General features: G+C 31.3%; 2 protein-coding genes across 5 annotated transcripts in view; one reads left to right on the top strand and one right to left on the bottom strand.

Moving 5' to 3' along the window:
- Positions 1 to 25,229, top strand: part of LOC107995243 (octopamine receptor beta-2R) — a 167,412-nt gene that overhangs the window by 57,784 nt on the left and 84,399 nt on the right. For all 3 annotated transcript variants that reach the window (XM_062077491.1, XM_017052622.3, XM_062077486.1), the window contains exon 2: positions 7,337 to 7,380. The gene's annotated coding sequence lies outside the window, so the exon portion shown is untranslated. The remainder of the gene's footprint in view (positions 1 to 7,336; positions 7,381 to 25,229) is intronic.
- Positions 2,326 to 18,941, bottom strand: LOC107995242 (facilitated trehalose transporter Tret1-like). Of its 2 annotated transcripts, XM_062077483.1 has the most exons (8): positions 15,789 to 18,941; positions 14,388 to 14,641; positions 12,938 to 13,140; positions 11,771 to 11,966; positions 11,101 to 11,389; positions 9,623 to 10,004; positions 4,882 to 4,979; positions 2,326 to 4,799 (listed from the first exon to the last, which is right to left on the bottom strand). In XM_062077483.1, the coding sequence occupies exons 1-7, from the start codon at positions 15,859 to 15,861 to the stop codon at positions 4,949 to 4,951; spliced, it is 1,428 nt and encodes a 475-aa protein (XP_061933467.1). In that variant the 5' UTR covers positions 15,862 to 18,941; the 3' UTR covers positions 2,326 to 4,799; positions 4,882 to 4,948. The 2 variants fall into 2 exon arrangements, with proteins under 2 accessions (XP_061933467.1, XP_016908110.1); XM_017052621.3 differs by lacking the exons at positions 2,326 to 4,799; positions 4,882 to 4,979 and having other exon boundaries at positions 8,581 to 10,004; positions 15,789 to 18,940.

Raw genomic sequence — 25,229 nt, 5'->3', positions numbered from 1 at the left:
AAATTGTCACGAAATTAATAACAAATGCTTTCTTTGAATTAATCTTCATTAATTCTCAAATCAACATCATTTGAAAAAATTATACTAAAACGATTTCTTTTTCAATTTGCTCTGTTGGCAACTTTGGATCATATCCATAGCCCGACAGTTTTATCCACGTAAAACGATAATAAGCTTGTAAACAGCTCGAGCTTCTTTATCAACATCTATAAATCAAAACTGTCGAGCACGTCTCGATAAAACGACTTATAAGTCAAAGTGTCTAGATCTGTCGGATAATCATTTCGAGATTTTTCGAAGATTGATATAACTATATATATATATATATTATGTGGCACAATCAATTGGAACAATTTATCATTTCTCCGATCAAAGAAATTTCAAGAAGAATCTTCGATAAAGTGACCTTGAAACGAAGAGAAAAACACAACATTTATCCTCGTTTCACGTATCAAATATCAAATGGAAGAATTAGAAAATTAAATTAAATTCGATTCGAATCAAGTAAATTTCCCACACTTATTTTAAATTACATGAATTATCAAATAGTGTCTGCACAACGCATGCATGATGTAATATCAGAAACGCAAACCTCGTGCTTCTACTCCACTATTTTATTCATATCGGTTTACGCAGTTCTGGTCTTAAACATCCCTTTGCATTATTCACACGTTGCAAGTGTCTGCGGTCATTTAACGAGCAACTCGATCCGAACAAACGTTTCGTCAACTTGATCTAACTATTCCGTGGAGCTTGTAATTGATAAACGAACCGGTCGCGCGAATATTTGCGCCATTTCTCGGTTGACATTCGAGAAAATATGATTCGTAGATATGCCCTCTCCGTTCATATTTTTCTATCTATTAAATATTAAGATGTTTAATTAATTTATCGTATCATCGAATCAGAAATTTTAAAAGAAAAAAAAGAGATAGAGATACACGATTAATTTGTAGCGTCGTACTTTCAAGAAGAAAGGATTCATGAGAGTGCAAATAATATTAACTGTTCGTGATCTATAATACAATTCCTCTTTTTATAGAATCGGAAAAAGAAATGAATAAAGATGTGATGGATAAATGATTTTATGCACGAGATAGAAGATAACTAGTTGATTATTAGCTACTTAGCTATTTGATCTATAGTTCTAGTATGATTCTTACTTCTTACTTATATTGCAAACATTTATTTTCTACTCTCAGAAAGAATTCGTATGCAAACTTTATCCTTTAAATAAGATATACAGAAAACGATTCATCCTCCGAATAAAATTATTCACCGAGAAGCAGAAGAAGAACCTTACTCGAGCAAATTACTCGATCAAACGCGCAATTCTCCGATTGCGTGTATCCAAGCCTCGATCTCCCTAAGCCTTTCGCAGAAAGGTTGGTTTCGAATCGTTTTCCTTAAGGGGTTGGTTCGAATCGATCGGTGGCGTGCGTTCGAAAGGCATCGCCTCCCCCCCGGCTAGGAATTAATTTATCGTCAGATCGAGCACGGACGAAACGATTTCAGAGTCGCGCTGTCGGCACGTCTCGTCATTTACCCTCCTCCAAAGACCATGAATTTATCGAATCCTCGGCCCTCGACGTGCCGCGAATTTTTCCACCCCCTTCAATTCCTCTCGCCGTGGTTATTTTACCCCTTCTCCTTACCTCGAATTCTTTCGTTGTTTGCTCTTCGAATGGTGGCTGTCTTGTTACTCCATTTTGTTGTTAAGTAAGAACGGGGGGAGGGGGCTGTGCGAAGCAAATAATGGATTTAGGGGTTGATTGCAATTTTAAATTGGGATCGTTCGATCAAGTTTGTGGTTTTTTCTTTTTTTTTAGGGTGAATGGTTTTCACGGGAATGGAATTTTAAGATCGGTGGATTAAACGTTAGTTAGTTCTTTTTCGTTATTCCTTGTTTTTGTATTCGTACTCAAGTCTGCGAACAAAAATTTTCCGAGTGAAAATTGAGACAAAATTGACGATTATATTCATAAGATTGTAATTTTTATTCGCTTGCTTGTTTAAAATTGTTTTTTCTTTCAAAATGAATAATTAATTTGATTGGATAATCGATTAAAAGTAAGGTATAATGTTTTAAAACAATTAGATATTGTTTCTCTTGTATCTTTTTCTCATTCAATAAATTTCCACCAAGCTTTCATCATGCAAACTTTAAAATATCTACTCCACAAGAATATTTTTTTAATAATAAATTTTCTTTCTTCATTTGAAAACTTTGAATGAAATTCTTTATTTCGATTACTGTTTAATCAATTTTAATCACTGAAACATATAATTTTATAAATTTCATTTTTGTAATCTCGTTTTACTTGTATTTAAGTTTCTTATTTCTTTATTTTTATACGATTGTCCGATTGATTCCAATTGAACGTGAACGGACGTGATCTGTACAATCCATAAAACGTGTGAAATAATTGGAAAAATCCAAGAGAAATACGAAGGCAATCGAACGAGGAAACGTCGAGTCGTTTGAATGGAAAGTTTCTAAAAGCGATTTTCAACGTCCATATATCGTGACTACCGAATACACCGGTTTTCGATGGAAGCTTATGTTATTTTCAAATATCCTCTGCCTGACGAAAATTGATAAATTCTTATCAATCGGTAATTATCGTTCTTAATCGTTGAATTTTTATATCGTTCGGATCGATCAAGAATAGTTTTATGATCGATATTATGGAAAAATCTTCTCTTTCTCCATCTTCCAATTTCAAAATGGAAAAAAAATTCAATATCGAATTAAAATTTGTGTATAAAAACCGATTATTTGTTCGATGTATTAAAAAGTAACAGATTAGATTATTAAAATCTAATCATTGAGAAAAATTATTATAGAAAAATTGATTTCTCAAGATACACGGATTAAGCTGCTTTCTTGTTTCTTTTCCATAAAGGAAAATAAAAGGAATTATGCATCGTGCAAAATGAAGCGAAAGATTTCAAAAGAGAGCCATTATTGACAGTGACTGCTCACAAAGTTCAATAACTAACAAATTGATATTTCCTTCCTTTATTCTTTTTTTTTTTTTTTTCAACATTATAACGCTAACACATGGTTGGCCATGCTGCACAATGCAAAAGGGTTAATTTGCTAGAAAATAATGGTTCATCGATTTTATCGTCTCGTTTCAAAATTAACGAATAACATACAGCAACGCATAGCACACGGCAAGTTCAATCCCAACAAAAATTTCTCAAAGTTAATTATTTTCAAGCTTGTAAAGGGATATTTAATTACCGATACCATTCTGGATGGCAACTTTTGTCCGCCATTACGACGTTGTGAATGGCGCAACAGAATGTTGAAATACATGAAACGGAAACTTTGATGTCGAAGGAAGAAAGTTATTCGTAAGGAACAGATGTTCCTTGATGAGACGTTCTCGCGCAAGTTTCATGGCAAATTCAACGAATATTCTTAATTACACGGATCGTGGAAGTTTAAAGATGGCCACCCGAGACCGAGGCCATCCCTCATAATTTGCCGAGCATTCTAATTCTCAGGTAGGGGACAATGCTCGTGTTCGTGGCATTAATTTTACAAGGGAACTTTCGTAATTTGACGCAACGACCATAGTATCTCATCGCGTTACCAACACCCTCGAAACTTAATATCATAGTTTCGATATAAATAATTCGTAAATGTCTTTCTATTTCTCTCTTATTATCGCTGTTGTATATTTCGACAAAAAGACGATTCGCTTCCCTCCTTTTAATCCCTCGTTGATTCTTCGCTCCTCTCATCGCGTTTATAAATTAAATAATTATTATTGCTTCTTAATACTTTGTCCAACTTAATATATTTTTACAAATATGTGCATCTTTTGGCATATCGGCTGAATCTTTTTTATATTATCCAATTTTGGCCGTTGGAAATGAATGTCAACCGACCATCGATCGGTATAACGCTTGTTTTCCGCATCGCTGTGTCGATTACGTGTAATCGGGTGGCATTAAAAATACACGATAAAAAGAAAAAAAAGGAAATTAAAATGATAAAGTGGCGTGGAAAACGAGTATCATCGATCAATATCCATTTTCGATCGGATGACGAAAATTGGACAACGTGGAAAGGCTCTAAATAACGCTAAGATGGCCTCACCGATAAGTTTCTTCCCTTTTTCTCGTTTCAGCATCATATAATTATGCCATGTTCCAATCTTAAATACGAATAAGATAATTATATAGCATCTCATCAGATTGCAATGACCATGAAATACATTGGATAATGTCTTCCCCATGCATGCAAAGGATTAATTATTTGTGGAACGCTCGAAGGATTCTAAAAGCCAAAGTAAATATCGAAGTTGATGTATAATACAGAAACGTTGTTTGAGACTTACTTATTTAAAATATAAGCAATTGATGGAGTTGGAGTGAGTTGGCTATATAAGAAAGATGGAGCTATCTCGTTCTATCTCATTCTCGTTTCATCTAATGAAAATATGAATTGTTTACTAAAATCAAATAAATAAGTCTTGACTGACATTTTCGTATTTATTTTTATCTCTGCAATCGATCCTTTAAAAATGTCCTACGAATATATTAATAATAATGTTAATAATATATCTAATAGCAGATACATTTTATTTTTTATTAAGAATCTTAATAAAATTTGAATTAAATTTGGACTGTGTTGGATTCTAAAAAAGAGATATTCTATGTATGAGAAAAATTATAGAGAAAAGTTGTTCAGGAGAATACTGTTTTACTGACAATGTACTTCATGATCATTGAAATTATTCGTGTCTATATAATTATCATGAAATAAAAAATTCCAAATTCACCTGAAACAATGAATGATTTTATTAGCTTCTATAAAAAGTGGATCAGCATATTAATAATAAGTAAATAATAGATAATACTGACTTTGTGTCTGCCGATTATTACTGCTTGGCTGATACATCCCAGAGTAACGTTTGTTTAAAGAGAGATATTACTCGATATACTTCAAGAAGATGGGCGTCCTTTGCGTCATGAAAATAAAAAAAAAGTGTGTTAGATGATAGTTATACAGATTGAAGAAGTGGATATGAGAATAAAATTTTCTGTAAGCACATAATCAATAATTGTTATATTTGTGCTTTAAATGATTTGATGAATATCTATTTCAAAATTATATATCTTCGTTGAAACGTAGTTCTTTTTAATACAAAAAGCATAGTGGATCACATGTAGATGCAACGATATTTTTAGCAAAACGTCAATTTAAAAAGAATGAAATCATTTCGATTTTATCTTTTATAAAAATAATAACAATAGTAACAAATTTAGATTCTTTAGAATACTTCACAATTTTGATAATTTTCAGATGTATTGGTAATTTTATAGTAAATATTCTCTTTGAAATGTTACATCGCTCTTTGGTTTATTAACTTAGACCACGCTTTTTAGAAAACTTGAAAGAAAATTCATTTGAATAGTTAATAAGAATTGGTCTAATTATTGGAAAGAAATGGAGCAATTAATTACGTCAATTTAAATTCACAGTAAAGAGAATAACGTGGTGATTCGGACAAAGATAAAAAAGAAACACTTTTTCTTTCCTTTGAGCATGATTAATGTTTTTAATTCTCGTACAAAAAGCGGTTGTGTCAGTTTTCAGAATAAACGAGCTCGAATATACATTACTCGAATACCAAATAAATGTTCTTCAAATACGTTGAAATACAGAGACTCGGTTTTGGCAATAATCGGAATTTCCAAATGTCACGCGATTTCCGCGCGAATTTCGATTTCTGTCACGAGAAAATGTTCGAATCGATGTCCACGAGTCTCGACGTGAATTTTCCAATTTTTATTTTTGAATTTCAAATTGCCTTTTCCGATTCATTATTATTGTAAAAAATTTATCGGCATTTTATTTCATTTGTGAAAAACAAAGATAAAATAAAATGTGTATAACGTATAACACGTATAATGTTATTTAAGATTATTTGTTTTATAAAAATAAGATCCAATCGAGTAAAATAATGTATTTAATAGTCGTTTTAATACTTCGTTTTAAATAAATATATATTTTTATTTTTTTTTGAATATACCTTGATTTATTATTATTTGAAATCAATATTGCAGGAAATCCAAAATTTGAATCTTTCGTTGTGTATGAATTTCAACTCGTTTCGTGAAATACTTTGATTTTCGCTTATTGACCTCACAAATTTTTACGATACTTTTTATTCTCGTGTCTAAAATTCTGAATTTATTTTCCTCTTCATTTTTATATATAACTCTTGACCTAAATTCAATATTGTAGGAAATTTAAATTCACGAATTTCACGTAGGTATAAATTTTATCCTATTTGTAAATTCTGTGACTAACATTGAAATATTAGATATAATACTTGTTATAAATTATTAATGTATTTATTTCAATTTTTTTTATTCATCTATTTCTATCTATAAACATTAATATCTTGAATTGAAAAAATATGAAATATGTAAAATATTATTAAATGATCGATTCGATCTGATTATTGTAAAAACTTTGATGATGCGTAACATTTACGCCTAATATTTGATATTTACTCTATTTATTTATTATAAATTGAATAAATTTACATAAATTTCAAATAAATATATTTGAATTAATAAAAATTTTATGTTTAAATTTTATATCATTTATTAAATTTGATTCCTGATTTTTACACACACACATATATTTATGATGCATTATTTAAATTTTGATTTGATTTATTTTTATTATTTCTTTTTATATTTCCATTTAATATTTATTTTCTCACTCTTATATTATGACATCTATAAATAAATTATGTAAAATAAATTAGAAAGATTGCAAAATATTAAATTTATTTTTATTTTGAATCTCTTACTAAATTCAGACTCCTAATCCAGGTTTATGCGAATTTTTAAATCGTCCAAGAAAAACGCCTGTAATGATTCATAGTAGCGTAATATTGTAAATGTGAAGTACATAAAATATGAGAAAAATAATTTCTCTCTCTCTACGATGTTTTCCGTATTTTCGAGAAGCGATATAAATGAAAAAATTCATAAGCAAAATTAATAAATATTATTGCGATAATATGAAAGTGAACTGTATCAGAGAAAAAATTAATAAGCTTGATGATAACTAGAAATAAATGAAGAAGAAGAAGAAACGAAAAGATAAAATTAAAATTGATTTATCGATTTATGAAAATGCATATTTATCGATTTTGTATATATTTATATTAAATATATTTCAGATTTTCAATTTTATTTTCTTCTGACATTTACTAATTAATTTTTCTTCGTAATTCCATTAAAATTTTACTACTGTAACGACAAAAAAAAGTTAACAATTTTATTTTTTTCCTTTCAGAGATTCAAGAGATTTTGTACGAATTTGGAAGAGAAATCGTTATGGTGAGTAAACAAATGAATTTTATAATTTAAACGAATAGTTTTAAATGAATGAATCAATTAAATATATGTAGTATGTAGACAGGATTGAAATGTAATAAAGAATCATCAAAGAAAATGAATTATCTAAGAATTATTCTATAAGGAATTATTGAAAACACAGAACATATACGTATTAAAACGTATTAATTATAATGGAAGTTGTACTTTTCAAAACGAAATCACACGAATTATTAATTTATACTTTAAATGTTAATTATTAGAGATAAGAAGATAAAGAAATATATAGAATAATTAACATTAATCCTCTATTTCATTTAATAATCCCGTTGGGAAATATTTTATCCATATCCTCGTTTTCTCGAATCCCAAATCGATAAACAATTTTTAAATAATATAAATATAATTTATGTTAAAAATATTGTCGATTCAATTTAAATTGTCGTTCTACTACATCGTTCAATTAACGATTACCACGACGTAACACGATCGAAATTAAATATTTTCAGATCGCATTCATCCCCATCTTTTGTATTTTTCAATACCAATAAATTATAAAATTACCAATTACAAAATATAAACAAATAAATATCGAATTTATTTTTTGTTTTCTAAAAGAACAGTTGCTTTTCTCTTTTATTACAACTACTACGATATTATTTGTAATATTAAATTGCATTTGTTCGCGTATGCTAATTTGATAATTAGCAACTATAGAAGAAATAATGTAATGTAACTCGATATTTTATGCTTTTCACATGGAATATATCGATTTAAAACTTTGGAAGATGGAAAATATCAATACACTCGATAAATATAACGAGATCCTTAATGAAATCGTTTCGTGAAATCGATCGCCTTAGCCATGTTATTTTTGTCAAAAGCCCGCACGAGGATTTGTTGCATGTATTCGCGAAACAAAATACGTGTGCGAATCTTCTTTGGCATTTTTTTGGACGATGGCCAGTAAAACCAGCGTGCCATTCCATCCGACACAGAGTCTGCTACTTGTCAATGTTCTCGTTAAATGGATCAGAATATCATCGAGTGATGGAGAATATCATGAATCGAAGGTCATTGTTTGATGCGTTCGAAATGCACCATCGTTGATATAATTTATTCGTTTAATAAAGATATTTTATACAAATATTTCGTCCCATCGAGTCTCTTTTCCAGATCTTATTATCTGAAACTTGTGTTCAATTTTCAGAATTTTAAATTGTAATTTTTATTTGTTCCTTTTTACACATACATACATATTTTATATTCCTCTGTATTGATTTATACTATTCTATTTGTTAATTTTGATTAAAATTCTTGATGTAAGATGAAATTGGAAAAAAATAAAATCGGTGTATTTTTTCCCATATTCTTAGGTTGCAATTTATATGAAGATTTGTCAATTATTATTATTATTCCTCGTATATCAATATCACTGTAATTTATTTTCCTTTTCTTTTTATAAAAGAGGGAAAAAATTAAAGTATCGTTGTATCGTATATTGTATCGCGAGAAAGAAATCCGATAATACGGTAGTTACAATTTCGAGTAAATAAGCAAATGTTTGGTTGAAAGATTTACAATTCAATGGCGTTTAAAACAATGATATGTAATCTGGCGTCAATTTGAAGGATTTATGAATCGAGGTGTGCAAACTAGAGAAAATAAAAATTATTTATGCATATACATTCTTTTCCTTTTTTTTCTATTTCTTCCTATTTCATGCTCAAACATTTTGCCAAGTTTATCGTCGAAATTTTCATAAACGAAATATTCCGCTTTTTGTAAAGTCGAATCATCGAAATAAAAGAAATTTAATAAATTTTTAATTCAAATCAAAGTAAATTGAAAAGCAAGACGAAATCGCGTTAATTTTCCTCAACAATTTTGCCAGAATAGACAAATCTGTTATTGATCGTGAATCTGCAGTCAAACGATCAGTATTTTGAAACGTGTGATCCCGATCGGTCTGAATCGAACAGTATTTCGCCAAATACTATGCGCACTATGCTTTTCTATTGAATAAATCTAACAAACTAGTAGCAAAAAAAAAAAAAAGAAAAAAAAATCTTCGTTACACTGTAACTACGAAATATTAAACACAGTTCTCAGCGTGCCACTTGTTCCAATAAAATACAAGAAATCAGCTCGTTCATCATCCGAGATTCAAAATACAAAATTCACATTGAAATAAATCCGTATCTCTACATCGGTGTTCGAGAATAAGGATCAGGTCTCCTCTAACCCTCCGTTAGACTCGATGCGAAATTCTTCTTGTATCTCGATCAAACTTTTCCCGGTGTTGTCTTTGACCACGATGGCGCAGAACAAAGCAATCAGCCAGCATATGGCCGCGGAGAGCCACATAACTTTCGTGCTGCCCAGGGAGATGATCATCTCGTCGAAAGTCAGGGTGCCCATCATCGAGATCAGCCATCCGAATGCGACCGCCATCGAGACGACCGAGGTCTTCAGCTCTTCCGGAAGCGTGTCCCCCAACAAAGACCAGGAAATTGGCCCAAGTCCCAGGTTGAACGCGGCGAAGATCAGAGTGATCCAAGTGGGTGACATCCAGAAGTAGATGTCGTCGTATTCGGGGTCGCTGTCGCGTAAACTGAAGAACCAACCTGGAACAGATGAAACGGAGGATGAAGGAAAATTCTAGCTTGTGTTATTATTCTCTTTTAGAGGAACGTTATTTGATGGGTCGTTGTTTGATGGATTGTGTCCGGTCGAGTTTGTGATGCGTCTCTTTTTTCAAATTCATCTCATTGCTTTTTTCATTACGTCGATGAATCTAACGTTCGTTTCAGAAATATCTAATTTGGATTGATCGATCCAATTGGATAGAACAATTTGATCGTTTTTCGAAATGTTTGATAAAATTCTCCAAGGGAAATTCTATGAAATTATATGATATATATATATATATAATAATCTATAAATATTATTTGTCTTTGTAGAAATTCAGAAATATAATTATTCACGTATGCAAAACATAATAAAAGTAATAAATATTATAAAATAGATATTAAAATAGCAAGAAAGCGATTGTTATTCAATGTCAAGCATGAGATATGTTTTTAAATTGCCAACGAATGATCGAACCAATTGATCTATTTTGATTTCTTAATACTATACGCGCGTGTTCCGGAAGTATTGCAGAAGAGGTCGTATTTTAAGCTGGATTAAAGCCAGCATCTCAGATATGCTCGTCGAACAAATCATTTTTCTCTATCAATTAACAAATACGACAAAATATCATACGATATTTACACAATTTACATTTATAATACATAGATATATACCAAATACTTGATGCATCGATCCGTGTAAATTGTAAAAATACGCATAACGTGATATATCGAAATACGAATTAAAATTTTTACACATAATTCTTATTAATTTTAATTAATTTCGAAAGTATAATAATTATAGGTAGGAACAAATTAATAACGATATGTAAACTGCACAAATGATTATAATTTAAGTTCAGTTTATTACACATGTATTTCCCAATTGTCATTGAGAAACTGGGGAAACGAAATGTTCCGTTCGATAATTTTTCCACGTTTAAATTGGAACGATGAAAAATTATCTCGCTGGAAAAATATATAAAATCCATTATTTCGAATTGAAAATTAATACGATAAAACAAAATAATAAGGAATGTTTGATCAGAGAAATTTGCCGTCGCAATATTTATTTGATAAAATGGTTTACCTAGCAATATGAGGAACAATCCCATGAAAAGGGAAGAGACGGTGAGGAGAATTCGACGTCCAAGTACGTCGACCAGGAACGCGGCCAAGAGACATACTAATATTTGAACGGCGCCGACGACCAGCGTCTGTTCGCTTCCGGTCAGTTCACCGGAACCAGTGGTTTCGAAGAGCATCAGGGCGTAGAAAATCATCATGTTGACGCCGCACAAATGTTGGCCCAAGATTATTCCGAAACACGTCGCCATTGACCGCAGTATTCGGCGATTTTTTAACAGTCGTAGGTTGAACTGATATCAAAAAAATTCAACCCTTTAATTATGATTCTCGTCCAAATGTAAATTTCACACGAAACGACTATCAATATTGTTTTACATTTCTCTTACGGATAACATGCCTTGTTCATAATTTCGAATAAGAAAAAAATACGAATTTCTGCCAAATTTCTAATCGATGCGTGAAAAGTTTGATATATTTTTACTATTAACCCTTTAATTTTAGAGTGGTCAGAAATACACCGTAATTGAAATACGTGGAACAAGCACGCGTAATGAACGTCCACCGTTCGTACAGACGTTATTTGTAGCGAAAAGGTTAACAGTTTCTTTTCTTAACACCGAGCGAGACTATCGCACGTTACTCCACGCAGGAAGAAAATCGATTTTTCGTACCTTTTTCGAATGGGTGAGAACGAGACGTTTCGTTTCGTTGATTTCGTGCTGGACATCGTAAGTGTCGCCGCGATACCATCTCAAGGATTTTTCTGCACCGATCTCGTCGTTCCTCGACAAATAGTAGAGCGGACTCTCGGGTAATAATTTTGTCGGGGCGATCGAGAGGCACGCGAGGCCACAAATTGCGCTGTACCTTTAAGAGAAACAATCGATTTGCGCTCAGTTTTTCCAACAAGTATCGCATGATATATCTATGATTTAATAAAATATAGCCAAAACATAGCCTGATCGGTGGGATAAACAATCTGTGTAAACGAGTATAATTTCGGATTCGATGAATCAATTAGCCAACGATATTTAACGTTAAATTCGTTGTTTGTTAAATTAATTAAATGCTAATATTTATTAACAAACGTGGTTCCTGTATTATACCACCGATCGATATTGGTTAAGAAAACGTGACACGAATAATGCATGTAACGAAATAATTTCGATAATTATTTCTATGCACATTTTCGTTGCAAAACTTCGATGCCAAACTTTGCTAATACCGAACAAACTATTGAAATATATTCGAACTATTTACTGAAATTTGTATAAAATTAAAGGATAACGAGTTGAAAAAATATTATTATACCGTTCCTAATATTCTTGATAATCTCTAAAAAGATTTAGAATAATAAGTTTAATTTATATCGATTATTGAAAGATTCCAGAGCTTGAATTAATTATAAAAGTTAAACTTTCTTTATCATAGATAAATTGATTATGGAAATTTCAATGATATAATGCTTTATGTACTTAATAAATAAGTATATAACTCAACGATTTTTATATACCGACTTTTATATTTATTTGGGCTTTAAAATCGATCCTTTAAAAAGTATCTCACGAAATATTAATTCTCGCGTAGTAAACAAGTACGAATAAATAATAAGTTTCAATTTATTCCTCTACTTTCGTTAATCTGTTCTGTTAATACAAGATCCATTCCCTTGACGTGGCAAAACTTTTGTTTCCAATTTTTCCAGATATTTAAAATGGGATATTTTGTTTCTCATTCCATTTTAGTTATAATTTACGTATCACTTTTTCTGTATATAACGCACGAAACAATAATTTACACAAACATCAGCAATTTACAAATAAGATATTCGTGTATACCTCCATACAGATCTTTGTTCGTCGATTGCATGAGCCACGTAGAAAGCGTACATCACGCCACAGTTGACTAGGAGTTGGAAAAAGGCGAGCAAACGTCCACGGATTTCTTTGCTCGCTATCTCAGCCACGTAAATTGGCGTCAAAACGCAAGATACACCGCCACAGATGCCGCAGATCAATCTTCCAATCAGGAATAACAATACCTAGAAAAAAGTAAAAAATAAAATAAATGAAATTACTGTTCTCGTTTGTATCGTCGAATTAACGATATTCGTCTCGTTTTCGAAATTCAAAACTCGAGACGAAGTTCGAACAATTCTCGAGTAATCGTAATTATTTGACAATTATTTGAATCCTATGAAAAACTGCTTTTTCTGATTTTCAACAGAGAATGGATTAAATATCGTGAATATATTGGATTGTAGAGGAAAAGCTATCCTCTAAGACCGATATAATAACAGTTATAGAGCCGATACGATTATGGTTATAGGATCGACACGATAACGGTTATGAACCGTATTCGTGGCCACGATTCAATATGGAATGGTTCGTTATTGGTGGTGTAAAAGAGAAGAGACGAATTTCTCTTGAAAAGATGTTACATCGAATATATTTTGACGTGAAAATATTTTCAAAAAGAGACGATTTAAAAATTATTTGGCGAAAGTAATCCTCGGCTTGAAATTATCCTGCTTCTGTGTTATCTTGCTTCGTTTTTTGTTGTATTTATAAATTATTCTGGTTACTTAGGATAAAATACATTAACGAATACTTATTATAACAGAAATATTAAATGTTTAATAAAATCTTTTTTGCGTTGCTTCGTATAAAAATATCTCTTTAAAAAATTATCGCACATTTTCTGGAGTGGATCGCATATTTTTAGCTTTTTTCGAATGTTGAAACGATCTTCTCTTTTAAAATTTCGACATTTTTATAAACGCTATAACGAGAAATGGTAAAGTACGGCAACATATGGAAGTGAATTCTGGTTAATCCTTTGGATGATGAACATTCTGACTCATAATCTTTCTATTCTTTAGATTTCATACGCAATATTCATTCCTATTTTGCATATAATAAGACCCGTTATTTCAGCGTGCTTTAATAAAATAAGAAAATCTCGTTTCATCTACATACCATTGTACATTTACCAATTTAAATATTTAAAATTATGTTTCTAATTCTTGTACAATTATTCTTCAATTGCGCCACCGATAACGAATTATCCCAATTAATTACATAAAAATGATTCAAAATAATTGTTCTATGATATTTCTTGAAAAAAGAAAAGAAAAAAAAGGAAAAGGATTCAAAAGTCCTCCTCGAAGGACTCACTGTCAAAACTTCAATTGGATATCTTATTTCCAAATGTTAGGAAAAAACAATATTTTGTTTTTATCCTTTAAACTTTAAGAGCTTGTTACATCGATTTGAACGTAATTCTCACCTTCTGACGACGATTGCTGATCATCAAGGTCCACGTAAGGATGAGAACAGGCATAGTCCAGAACAAGATGTTCGTTCTGGATATTCGTCCTACAATGAACGGTATCAGGATCGCCCCTATGCAAATGCCACCGTTTAAAATGCCCCCGATCAGCCCGATTTCAGTCGCAGAGGCATCGACGTAATTCCTCAGCACTATGCTGGCCTTGGAATTCCAACCTAGCGAGATGCCGAGCGCAAAACCGCCGAGGGATGCTAAAATTTCATCAACAAACACGTTTGTCAATCTTCCTTTTCCCCCTTCTCTCTTTCCTCTTCTCTTTGCCTCTCTTCCTCTTGCCTCTCGTCCATTCGTTCGCTAATCGTTCGCCATTCGTTGCTTAATTTAAACTGTGAAAATTTTATAATAAAGGGCCGCGTTTGCGTCAAGACGAAAATCCGTTCCTTTTTCGCCATTTTCGTTTTTATTTCTTTTCGTTATTTTCCTTTTTTTTTTTCTTTTTCTTTCGATGAGAAGAGAAAAGGGGAAATTGGATGCTGACAAAGAGCACTGTCTGCCCGTGTTTCTTCAACACGTTTCTCTTTCTGGACACGATTTCCTTTGCTCGAGAAGCGATGTCCAACGAATGTTAGGAATGGAAGGTGTACGAGTGAAGGAGAGAGAAAAAATTTAATAGACAGAATTTGAGAAATTAGTAAGAAATGAAAGCAAAGGTTTTTAAGGAAAATTGTTAATCTTCAATTCGTTTTCCTCGCCAAATATTCTTATCTATCTATGATTTGTTCAATTCACAATCGTCTTCTCATATTATTTTCCAAATAAAAGTACACGATTATAAGAGATACGATAACGAGTAATAGAATAATAAGATAAATCAGAATGTACACGCAAAGCGCATATACTATAGATTTAAATAGCATATTGTGAAAAGAAACCTACCAAGAAACGAAGATGAACCTTAATTCTGCAACATAATTTGATCATTTATTCGTATTCTTATTTCTATGAATTTATATGAAAATCATATCAAACGAAATATTACAATTATACGTCAAAATGAAAAATATCCAATTCTCTGTAAATCCGGGGGGGAAAAAAAAAACATTCGAAAGAAATTAAAAAACCAATACTCCCAATCGTTCGAGATTTATATAAAAAGGGAACGAGCAAACTGTAAATATTTGATAATCCGGATGAATTTAAAAAAAAAAGAGAATGTATAAAAAAAATCATGGATCATTAATGGATTATAAAATTAATATAAATAGATTCTAATAATTTTTATCAATTTTCTTACCTGTTTTCTTTAAACGGAAGATGGACAGATTCTTTTTAATTTAGGAAGAGTTATCGTATCGAGAGATTTTCAATGCATGAAATATGGAAGAAAGGTTAGCTCACCTACGAAGGCTCCGACGTATTGGTTTAATTTTCGGATCTCGGCCACGTTGTCGTTAATCGATGCGGTGGTCATCGTGTTAAACCAAGGATGTAATTTCCCTTTCGAACAATTTCGCAACGTCGACGATTGGAAAACAAGTCGACTCCACGAAATGGGATCGTAGTCGAATCGAGTTCCGATTTTAACGTGGCAATATCGACTTTGGAGTCAATCGTAAAGTCAATCGTGGTTCGCCGTTCGTTTTGCGTAACAAAACATAATCGCTTTATATCGTTTGATCGAAGATTTTATCCGCTTCCGTACACTCACGGCTAAAATCTTTTTTCAAAATAATACCTCGACTCGTTCTCGCGATATTGCTCTCTTTTCTTTCGCTTCATAATTTTTCAACCTTTCTTTTCGAGGTAATTTTTTTCTTCTTTTTCTTTTTTTTCTTCCTTTCTTTCTTTTTTCTTTTTTTTTTGCTTATTAAAAATACCAGAAGGAAACGTTTTGGCGATTTCGATCTTCTTCTCATTCCGAGCTTGAAATTTGTCACGAACAATATTTTAAACTATTTTTTCCTATGCGCGTAATCGCTGTTTACCTTCAGTTTTCCAGATATCGATAAAAATATTTTTATGTGTCGTAGATAATTATGCAATTTTAACGAAGTTGGATGATTTTGACGAATATTTTTGATACGATCACCATATTCGATCGTTAAAATTGCGTTATATCAAATTATATTAAATAAAACGTTATTAAAACGTTTCAATTTATTCTATTAAAAGAATATCTCTCAGATCAACTCAAATAAACTCAAATCAACCCGTAACATTTTTCCATCTTTATTCGAGCCATACAAGTTTGTCAATTATATTGTCGTATTTACGTTTTATTTTCGAAAGATTAAATAAAATTTTGGATAATAAAAGACATGCTAAATCGTTAAACTTTTCGTTCATTGATTTCTGGATAATTAATAGTTATTACACGATAAGTTATATTTAATTAATATTCATCGTGCGTGATAAAATGATTCCACATTCTATTTATTTCTGTTCATCGGTAAAATTTATTTTTCGAGACTCGTTTCGGTACTTTTCAATGGATTCGCAATACGTTTCATTTGGAAATAAAACGATTTCAATAATAATTGTAATGATCAATGGAACGACGGATTTATCACAGAACACTCGTATTATAAACGTGTACGCTAAAATTAACCGTATCCACACGTGCACTCGTAAAATTCATTAAAATTTATTTCGAAATTGATCCTGATACCACGTTATAAGCGCGAGAACTTCATTAAAATTTATGTCAACGTTAAATCCTGTTCCGAACAATTAACAAATACTACACGTTACGCCAAGCTTTTACAATCCAAAATGGAAAATCCATCTCTATCAATCGGGTTTTTCAACTTTTAATAAACGTTGGAATATTATTCGAATGAACGACCGAAACTTGGGCAAATAAAAATTTGTTCTACGAACAGCGATCAAATATTCCATTTATTTTTTTTCCTTTAATTGTTTTATCACGCGAGATCTATCCCTTGTTATCTTTTAATTTGTAAATTTCTATCGGACGGATTTGTATTGCGTTTATTCGATTTGTCATATTTTCCGTATAATCGTCATAAAGTGTTGGAATAGATACGATTGAATTTCATTTGATCGAATTTCGAGGGAATGAAATTTCAGTTAATGTCCGTTCGATTGAATTCTCGTTGATTGAAACTATTTATTACTTGAACGCAAATTCTCCTATTATTCGAATGAGAAATCATAATCAATTGGGAGAATCAATGGACTAATTAGATTGTTATAAACAGTTTGCAAGTAAACGAAATTCCATCCGTGCGCAATACGAAAAGATTTCACGAGTAAGAAATTTTTCAGACGTTGCGCGACTAATTGATTTTTCAGTTTTCTCCTACGAAATTTTATCCTTCCGCGGCGAAAGTATTCCGTCGTTAAAGTTTCTAAGTAATTAATAACTCAGGATTCATTCGAGTTTAAATCACTTGGGTAAAGATTAAAGCGTTGCCGAGTTCCTTCAATTTCTTCGTTCTCCTGGAAGCAGTTCACTCGACAGGAAACAGAAGCTTGGCAATTGTGTTACGGATTATTCCGTGTAGCATTCTCGAGCACAACCTACAAGTTTACAAGCAATTAAGCGAGCCGCACAATGGTAAAGGCAAACCCTTGATTATACTCCGTTTATCAATGCTGCGCTCTTAACCAGAAACCGTCAAGTTATAGGCGCGCGCCTCGATTGATTCATTGGTTGCAAAAGGATCGCCATCAGTATGCCCAATTACGTCCTCCATGATTACCGCGAGCCTATCAATTTTGATTGCAACTTGTCCCACGAAGATGCCTCTTCTCGGATTAATTTCATATGAAAATCGGTCAAAAAAGGTTAATTGGTTAAAATTCAATTGTTATGATACGTTACTACTTAGTAGTAGTAGACTAGTAGTAGACTACTTTGTGTTTAATTTTATCGCAATATAAGATTGTAGATATTTATTATTATATTATTTTTAAATTTTCTGTTTTTATTATTTTTTTAATATTATGTGGAGGAAAGGATGACAATGCAATCTTTCAATTTCAAACACGTACTTTTTGTAACTTTTATAAATTCTCGTTTAAAATGTAGGCAATCTAATTTAAGTAAGTGAGTTATTTTGGAAACTTTTTAAAAATTTTCTTTTTGTAAGTCAAGATGTTTATGTTTATTATTAGCGACAACTATGCTCCATTTATCGTAAACAAGTCTTTTTTTTTTGTTTAAATAATTAATAGATGAAGCATGTTGCTGCATTTTTTGCCAGATAGCTTCGTTATAAATACGAAGATCACGATCGAGACTAAGTTGGCAGCAAGGGGCCAATATCATCTTTTCTTTTACTACTATATTAACCCATCAGTGTCATTCTCTATGCGTCGTATAGATTGTCCTTTCTTCACACTCCATTGTCCTCCATACACCGTGCAGATTCAATTTGTTTTTTTTATTTTCTTCTCATCGAACCAACAATATCGATAAATATCTAAATGTGAAGTTCAATGTCAAAAGTAAACTATGCGAGAAATTTCACTTTTATTCCACAGATTAATTAGATACTGTACGAAGTGGGGTATAAATCTCTGATATAGTGATTCTAAGTAAACAAAAAAAAAAAAGTATCATAGAGTTGTATAAAAATCTCTTGATCCGTATGGAAAGAAAATATTGGTTAATTACAAGAATGTATGGTTCGTAGTATTTCGAAACTTTTTTTTTTATCTTATCCGTAAAATCTAATGGATTTTAAAATTTTAATTCTTTTCCTCGATTCGATTCAATTTACTCGAGCTGTAAAGTTTCAAATCTCTCCTCGTGACTTTAATTACCAATTTCTCTGGAAGAAAAATTGCGAAGAAGTTGCATTTCATATCTCGATTGAAATTTACATTTTACAAATCGCGAATTGAATAAAGTATCTATGCGCGAGAGATTGACGAGCAGATTGTAGACCTTTCCGCTCTTCCTGCTTGTAAACTGTTCCATTTCATCTTGCTGTCGCTTCGATCCATCAAATAAAGCCGTGTCGACGCAACCAATTTTCGTATCAGTGCCACTTCAAGATTCTCGATGCAAGAAGGCAATTTTATACCGGACGTCGGGCCATCTCTACGTGCACTATACGCTGCTGCCTCGTGAAATCGACCGACACCTGACGAAAAAAGGATCCTTCATCCTCTAAGATAACTTTTCTAATATGCTCTTTCCAAAGAACAAGATTTCAAATCTTTTACGAAGAGCCGATTTCGAGTATTTCAAGATATATTTCAAAATATTTTTATTTATCAAAAGATGCAAATTTTCAATATCATTCGAATCGATGTTAAATTTATAATAAATGTAAACGAAACAGGATGCAATTATCTTTTAAAGTGTTTTTATCTATTGACTTATCTGTTTTTATCTACCTATTATTTTTGCACGAGACTTTAAATTTTATTCGATGTCGTCGAATCGAAGAGGGATAAAAAGAAATAAATTTTGCGATAATTTTTATAGAACGGCTGTACGATGTAAAATTGTTCAATTTGCTTAAAAATTGAGGTAACATGTTGGCTGGAGCGATTATCGAACGGCGAAATACCAGGAAATACCGATAAAGTGCTTAAACATGTGCATTAACCATAAATTCGGCGAGCAGGAATTTTCGAATGTTCCTGATGAATATTAATTTATCGATCTCCTTTTCCTCATCCACTCTAGGAGCATCGATTCTCTATTCAACCAAAGAATTTATTATTCCTCTTCTAGGTTTCATAACGAAAGTTTCACTCTTATAATTCAAGATGAAAATAAATTTCTTAGACCTAGTTGTTTCATAATTGAAAAGATATTATAAATAATCATGATTATTCTAATTATATTCCAATTACCTTTAATTGTTTGTTAAATAGATTGCTTTGCAATTTGTAAAGAGATTATTTAGTTTTTGTTCCATTTCAATTTTTTACTTCATAATTGGAAATTGGATGTTATTTAAGTTGAGTATAAGTTATCTACGTATTAATTAAGTAATATACCTATAATTATAATTAAAATTAACAGGATATTATAACAAAATTATTATAAAACTAAAAAGATGTACGAATAAAAATTATCCTTTTCTTTAAAAATTAATTTAAAATTAATTTTCCATATATCCATAATGCATATTTAAGAAAATTCTTCACGATTAAGTTGTAGTTCAAACACTATTGATACCAAGGAACAATAAACATAATCATTAATGATCAAAAATCATTTTAAAAATCATTTGCAATGTCATCCAAAGAATATGCTAGAAAGATATTCGAACGAAATGCATTTTTTCAGTTAACAAGATTAGCTCCACCTACGCAAAGGATTCGAGGTAGCTACAAAGAATGTTCAGCTGAATTTATGAGATAAAATATATGTACAAACGAAAGCGATGAAATAAAGTTGTTAGGATTGTAGCGCGTAAACAAGTAATATATGTTTCGTCGAAAATAGAAGAACATTAGTAAAAAATGGAGTAGTTTGTTTTACCCACAACTAGAATTTATCATTATTATTCGAAGAAAAAATTCGAACATTACAAACGAAAAAGAAACGAAGATGTTTCACCAAAACTTTATCTCGTTAATTCTCTTATCGACATAATGACAAATGTAAAAATTCGATTCATTTCGAAAGGAAATGAAAGAATTACGATTCTTGCACTAGATTTTATGAATTCTGTGGTATCTTTTTCGTCAAATTATGAAAATTATTAAAAATTGAAACATATAGAGAAAACAGTCTATATGATTATTAATCAATTATAATTAGAAATACCAAGGAATGCCAAAATTAATCGAAATTTTTCAATATCCTCTTGTGGAATAACTCCCTCTTGCGTCGAATCCCTCGATTAATATTTCAATAACGACATCATTGCCATCTAGTGGCCACGGATATTCAAAAAATTACGAAACTTTTACAGTGGAAAAATCAAATATTTCCGAGACTGGACTGCATTTAATTTAAAAAATTCGTAAATTTGTAATAACCTCATTGCACGAAAATGGCGATAATTAATTATTGCAAGGAAGGAAAATTAAAGATATAAAAAAGAAAAAGAATATAAAAATCACAATTGTTCATTTCTCTTTGGGGAAAAAATCTGCGACGAAACAATAGCCGTTGACCACTCGTGTTTATCGTGGACGTTATTTGTCAGCACAGCGAATATCATCGATGGAGTATATCTCCGGAGCAAGGGTGCACGTCACGTGATTCGTAACTATGCGTTCGTGAGGGACACCTGTCATCGACATGTGCTCGATTGCAAAATTATTCCCTGAACAAACCGCGAAACACGCATCCGCTCGTTTATTATCGATATTCTCGTTACATTTTCCGCGATATTATAAACTCACCGATTGATTCACCGATTGATTCTGATCCGGCTATTTTTCATATCCAAGTTTCCATTCGTTTGAATTGAAAATGAAAATTATTTTTTAGCGATCACTAGAGAAAATGTTCGATTTACTGAGAATCGATAATGATGGAAGAAGAGAAGAGAAAGTTTGAGTCGAGTGGTTTTTGTATATTTTGGTTATGTGAGTTGAATTTGGAAAATTTTGTTTTAAATTTCATGTCAAATATCAATTGCATTGTATTTTATATTAGGATATGCACTTGAAAGGGTGATTTTTAATATAATAAAGTATGAATTTAATTTATTTATAATTATTTTCGGATAAAAGTTACATCGTATTCTCATCCTCACTTTTATCATGAATAATTAAACGAAGGATTTAAAAATTATTGTGTAAAAGATGAATAAATCATCTAACAGGAAATAATTTAATAAAAAAATTGAAAAATGGGAATAAATGATGATGAGACAATTATGAAAAAAAGACTTATGAAATTTCGTTAACGTTCTCGTAAGAATAATCCGACAGCGACGTGATATTCTCGTTAACCTTTCCGTGGCACGTGACTGATGATCAAAGCAGGTTATTATGCTCGTGTAGATTACACAATCTTAAAAGAATTCTTATCCATACAACGTCCATTAAATCAGCATGTTACTGGAAATTACAAACGAGTTCTCTCATTTGTTCTCTGACCAAGATATTTTGTCACGCGAATTATTATTGTATTATTCTTATAGTTTTTCGTCGTTTTTGCCCAATTATGGAGCAAAGATCGAACTTCCTTTGTTCTTTTTTTTCTTTATGCAACATTTTTCGATATCCGTTGCTTCTTCATGCATCAACAGTTCTCATTATTTCATCGTTTAACTTTTTACTGGTTCGAATCTTTATCATTGCCAATTTTCCAAATTTTCAAAATTTCTTTGAACTATTCGTTATCTGAAAAATTGATTATTTTAAAAATTTTATTATTTTTTAAAAAATCACTTTTTAATCCAATTTTAGAAAGGGATTGTACATCTCCACACTGAAATTACCCAGCAATATGAGGTAAAATGGGGTAAATTATGCAATTGAATAATTGTGTTGGCAATATTTTAATAATTTCAATATGGCCAATATTAATCGCGCAGGGATACAATGTTTCTACGTTTATATCAATCTACACTCAGTTTCAAAGATGTAAAGATGTCTCGATTGTGGAGAACCACATTTCGAAACTTTGGATATAAATTTATTCATGAATCAGTTTTTCCCAGAATAGTCCAGTTTCCTCGACGACCTCCATCAATCGATCCCCAGAAATATGAACGTACGACCTTTCCTCTCTTTCAATTGCATATTTACATTTCGCGTGAAAATTTAAGGGGTTGGTCCACTGTAAAACACGCGATCGTCCAACGCGAAGTCGATTCAACAGCTGCGCTCCAAGATATTTACGTGATCGAGGAAAAATATGTTGGGAGTGGCGGGAAGTGACGTTTGATGGGCTCGAAATTGAACGAAGAACAGAGAAAAAAAGTTGCTGTTGCATTGGCTGAGCCCGAATAAAGATCCTTCGATCACCTTTTCTTGCCTCCATTCACCGCATTTCTTCTCGAGTTTTCCAATATTGAAAAATCCAAGTAAAATTATCGGAGATCCAATTTTGCGTCATTGGATTAACAACTAGAAAATATGTATACGATGGAATTAGTAAATATAATCAGATTTTATTCATTTTTTTTATATTCATTCATATACAACGAAAAAAATTATGCTACACGATATTGAAAGAGATGTTTCAACAATGGAAAACACGATTTTGAAGGAGAACGAATTTGAATGTTTTTAATGTTCACATAAATGTAATTATTTAACACTAAAAAGTCGTTAAATTCTGTTAAAATATACAACTAAAGATAATGACTTTCTACATCAATATGACTTCAAAACTGAAAATTTCTTCGTTATTGCTGGTAATGGATATTTGAATCTGAATTTCCAAATTTCGAGGGATACACTCGATTTCATTTCTCCGATCTGAAAACTTAATCCAAACGAATTTCGTCGTTTCAACGCGAATCGCAATACTCAAATTATTGATTTTTTCTTCGTTGAAAGTACACTGGTGCCGTTAGTCTATAAATTGTCATTCTCCGTTCTCACGAGCATATGAATATTCACGAGCGGTTTGCAGCATTTTTTTTTTTTTTTCTTTTTTTTGCCCACAAAACTTTTCTTTCTCGTAACGCAGCAAAATAGAGATATTGTTCGTTACGATTACACGATTGTCTCTACGATTTTAATAACCCAATTGAAATTGTTTCACGATCCAATAGCGATCATAATTCTTTCGACACGATAATTTTAAAATTGTACACGGTTTTTCTGTTTTTACGTATTCGGCAAATTTGCAAGTTTGTATCAAAAAGTGCATATTGTCACCTAAAATAGTGATCTTAATGTATAAAAGAATAAGGGATCAAATTGTACTATAGTTTCGAACTTAATATGAAAATAAATTATAAAATTATCTTGAGAATATGCAAAAATTTATCTGCAAAGAGTTAGTAAAATTTCTTTTTAAATATTATTCCGTGAATCGTTTTATTTATGAAAAATATAAAGTTTATATTTATATCTGATTAACAATTTATCATAAAATCTCATTGAAATGCATAGTAGAGAACGAGTTAATCGAGAACTTGTATTACTAGTTTCGATAATAACAGTATCGAACGAATGATAGAAATTTATCATTGTCAAAGGTAAGAAAAGAGAAACATAGTATGAATTATTAACATATTAATTAAAAAAACAAATTGTTTTCGTTCTAATAACAGCTATTAGAAATTTATTAGTCTTGTATCGAATACAATGTTAGAAAAAAAAATACAAATAAAAGATTTAATTAATGAATTTTTTATATTTGTTTGCATATCTCAACATGCAATTATATCAAAATATCGTATACAAAAACTTTGGTTAAACTTTGTAGTTTTAAATCAAAAGATTTCTTCTTGCCATTAGATCATCATTAATTACGTAAAATTAAAAATTGGATGTAAACGACATCATAAACATAAGATTAATCATCCGTTCTCGTAGATTTTCTTCCAAGTTTTCCTCTCACGTTAAATAGTGGAACAACACTATGAGATTAATCTTAGAAAAATATCAGATAATCTCAGATAATTTCTTTCGAAAGTTATTTCCAACAGTTTAATTATCCTTTGTTTCTATTCGAAAATGTATTTGGTATTTGGCACTATAGCGACAGTTATATCGACTAACCAGAATAGTGTCCACTTCCATTGTCCCCGATTCGTTTCCATCTCGAATCTGATATCAAATCTAGGTTCTCTTAAGGGTCATACAGAGTCAGCAGAAGTTGGACATTCGCCTATATAACGTGAATTCAGGGAATTTGATATAACAGGATATAGGCAGAAATATAGAACCAATCACTCTTACGAAATCATTCCTTCGAATAAAACACATTCTAAC

This window comes from Apis cerana, linkage group LG7 (genome assembly GCF_029169275.1).
Source record: "Apis cerana isolate GH-2021 linkage group LG7, AcerK_1.0, whole genome shotgun sequence".
In the NCBI taxonomy this organism is placed as follows: domain Eukaryota; kingdom Metazoa; phylum Arthropoda; class Insecta; order Hymenoptera; family Apidae; genus Apis; species Apis cerana.
The sequence above is the reverse complement of the archived record's forward strand: the minus strand, read 5'-3'. Positions and strand labels throughout refer to the sequence as shown.

What these genes read in the sequence shown, in the direction of transcription:
- LOC107995242 (XM_062077483.1), bottom strand. Translation starts at nt 15,861, where the DNA reads ATGACCACCGCATCGATTAACGACAACGTGGCCGAGATCCGAAAATTA. An exon ending in TTCTCACCCATTCGAAAAAG is followed by an intron (nt 11,390 to 11,770) that starts GTACGAAAAATC and finishes TTTTGATATCAG; the next exon opens with TTCAACCTACGACTGTTAAA. An exon ending in CGCATCGAGTCTAACGGAGG is followed by an intron (nt 4,980 to 9,622) that starts GTTAGAGGAGAC and finishes CATGACGCAAAG; the next exon opens with GACGCCCATCTTCTTGAAGT.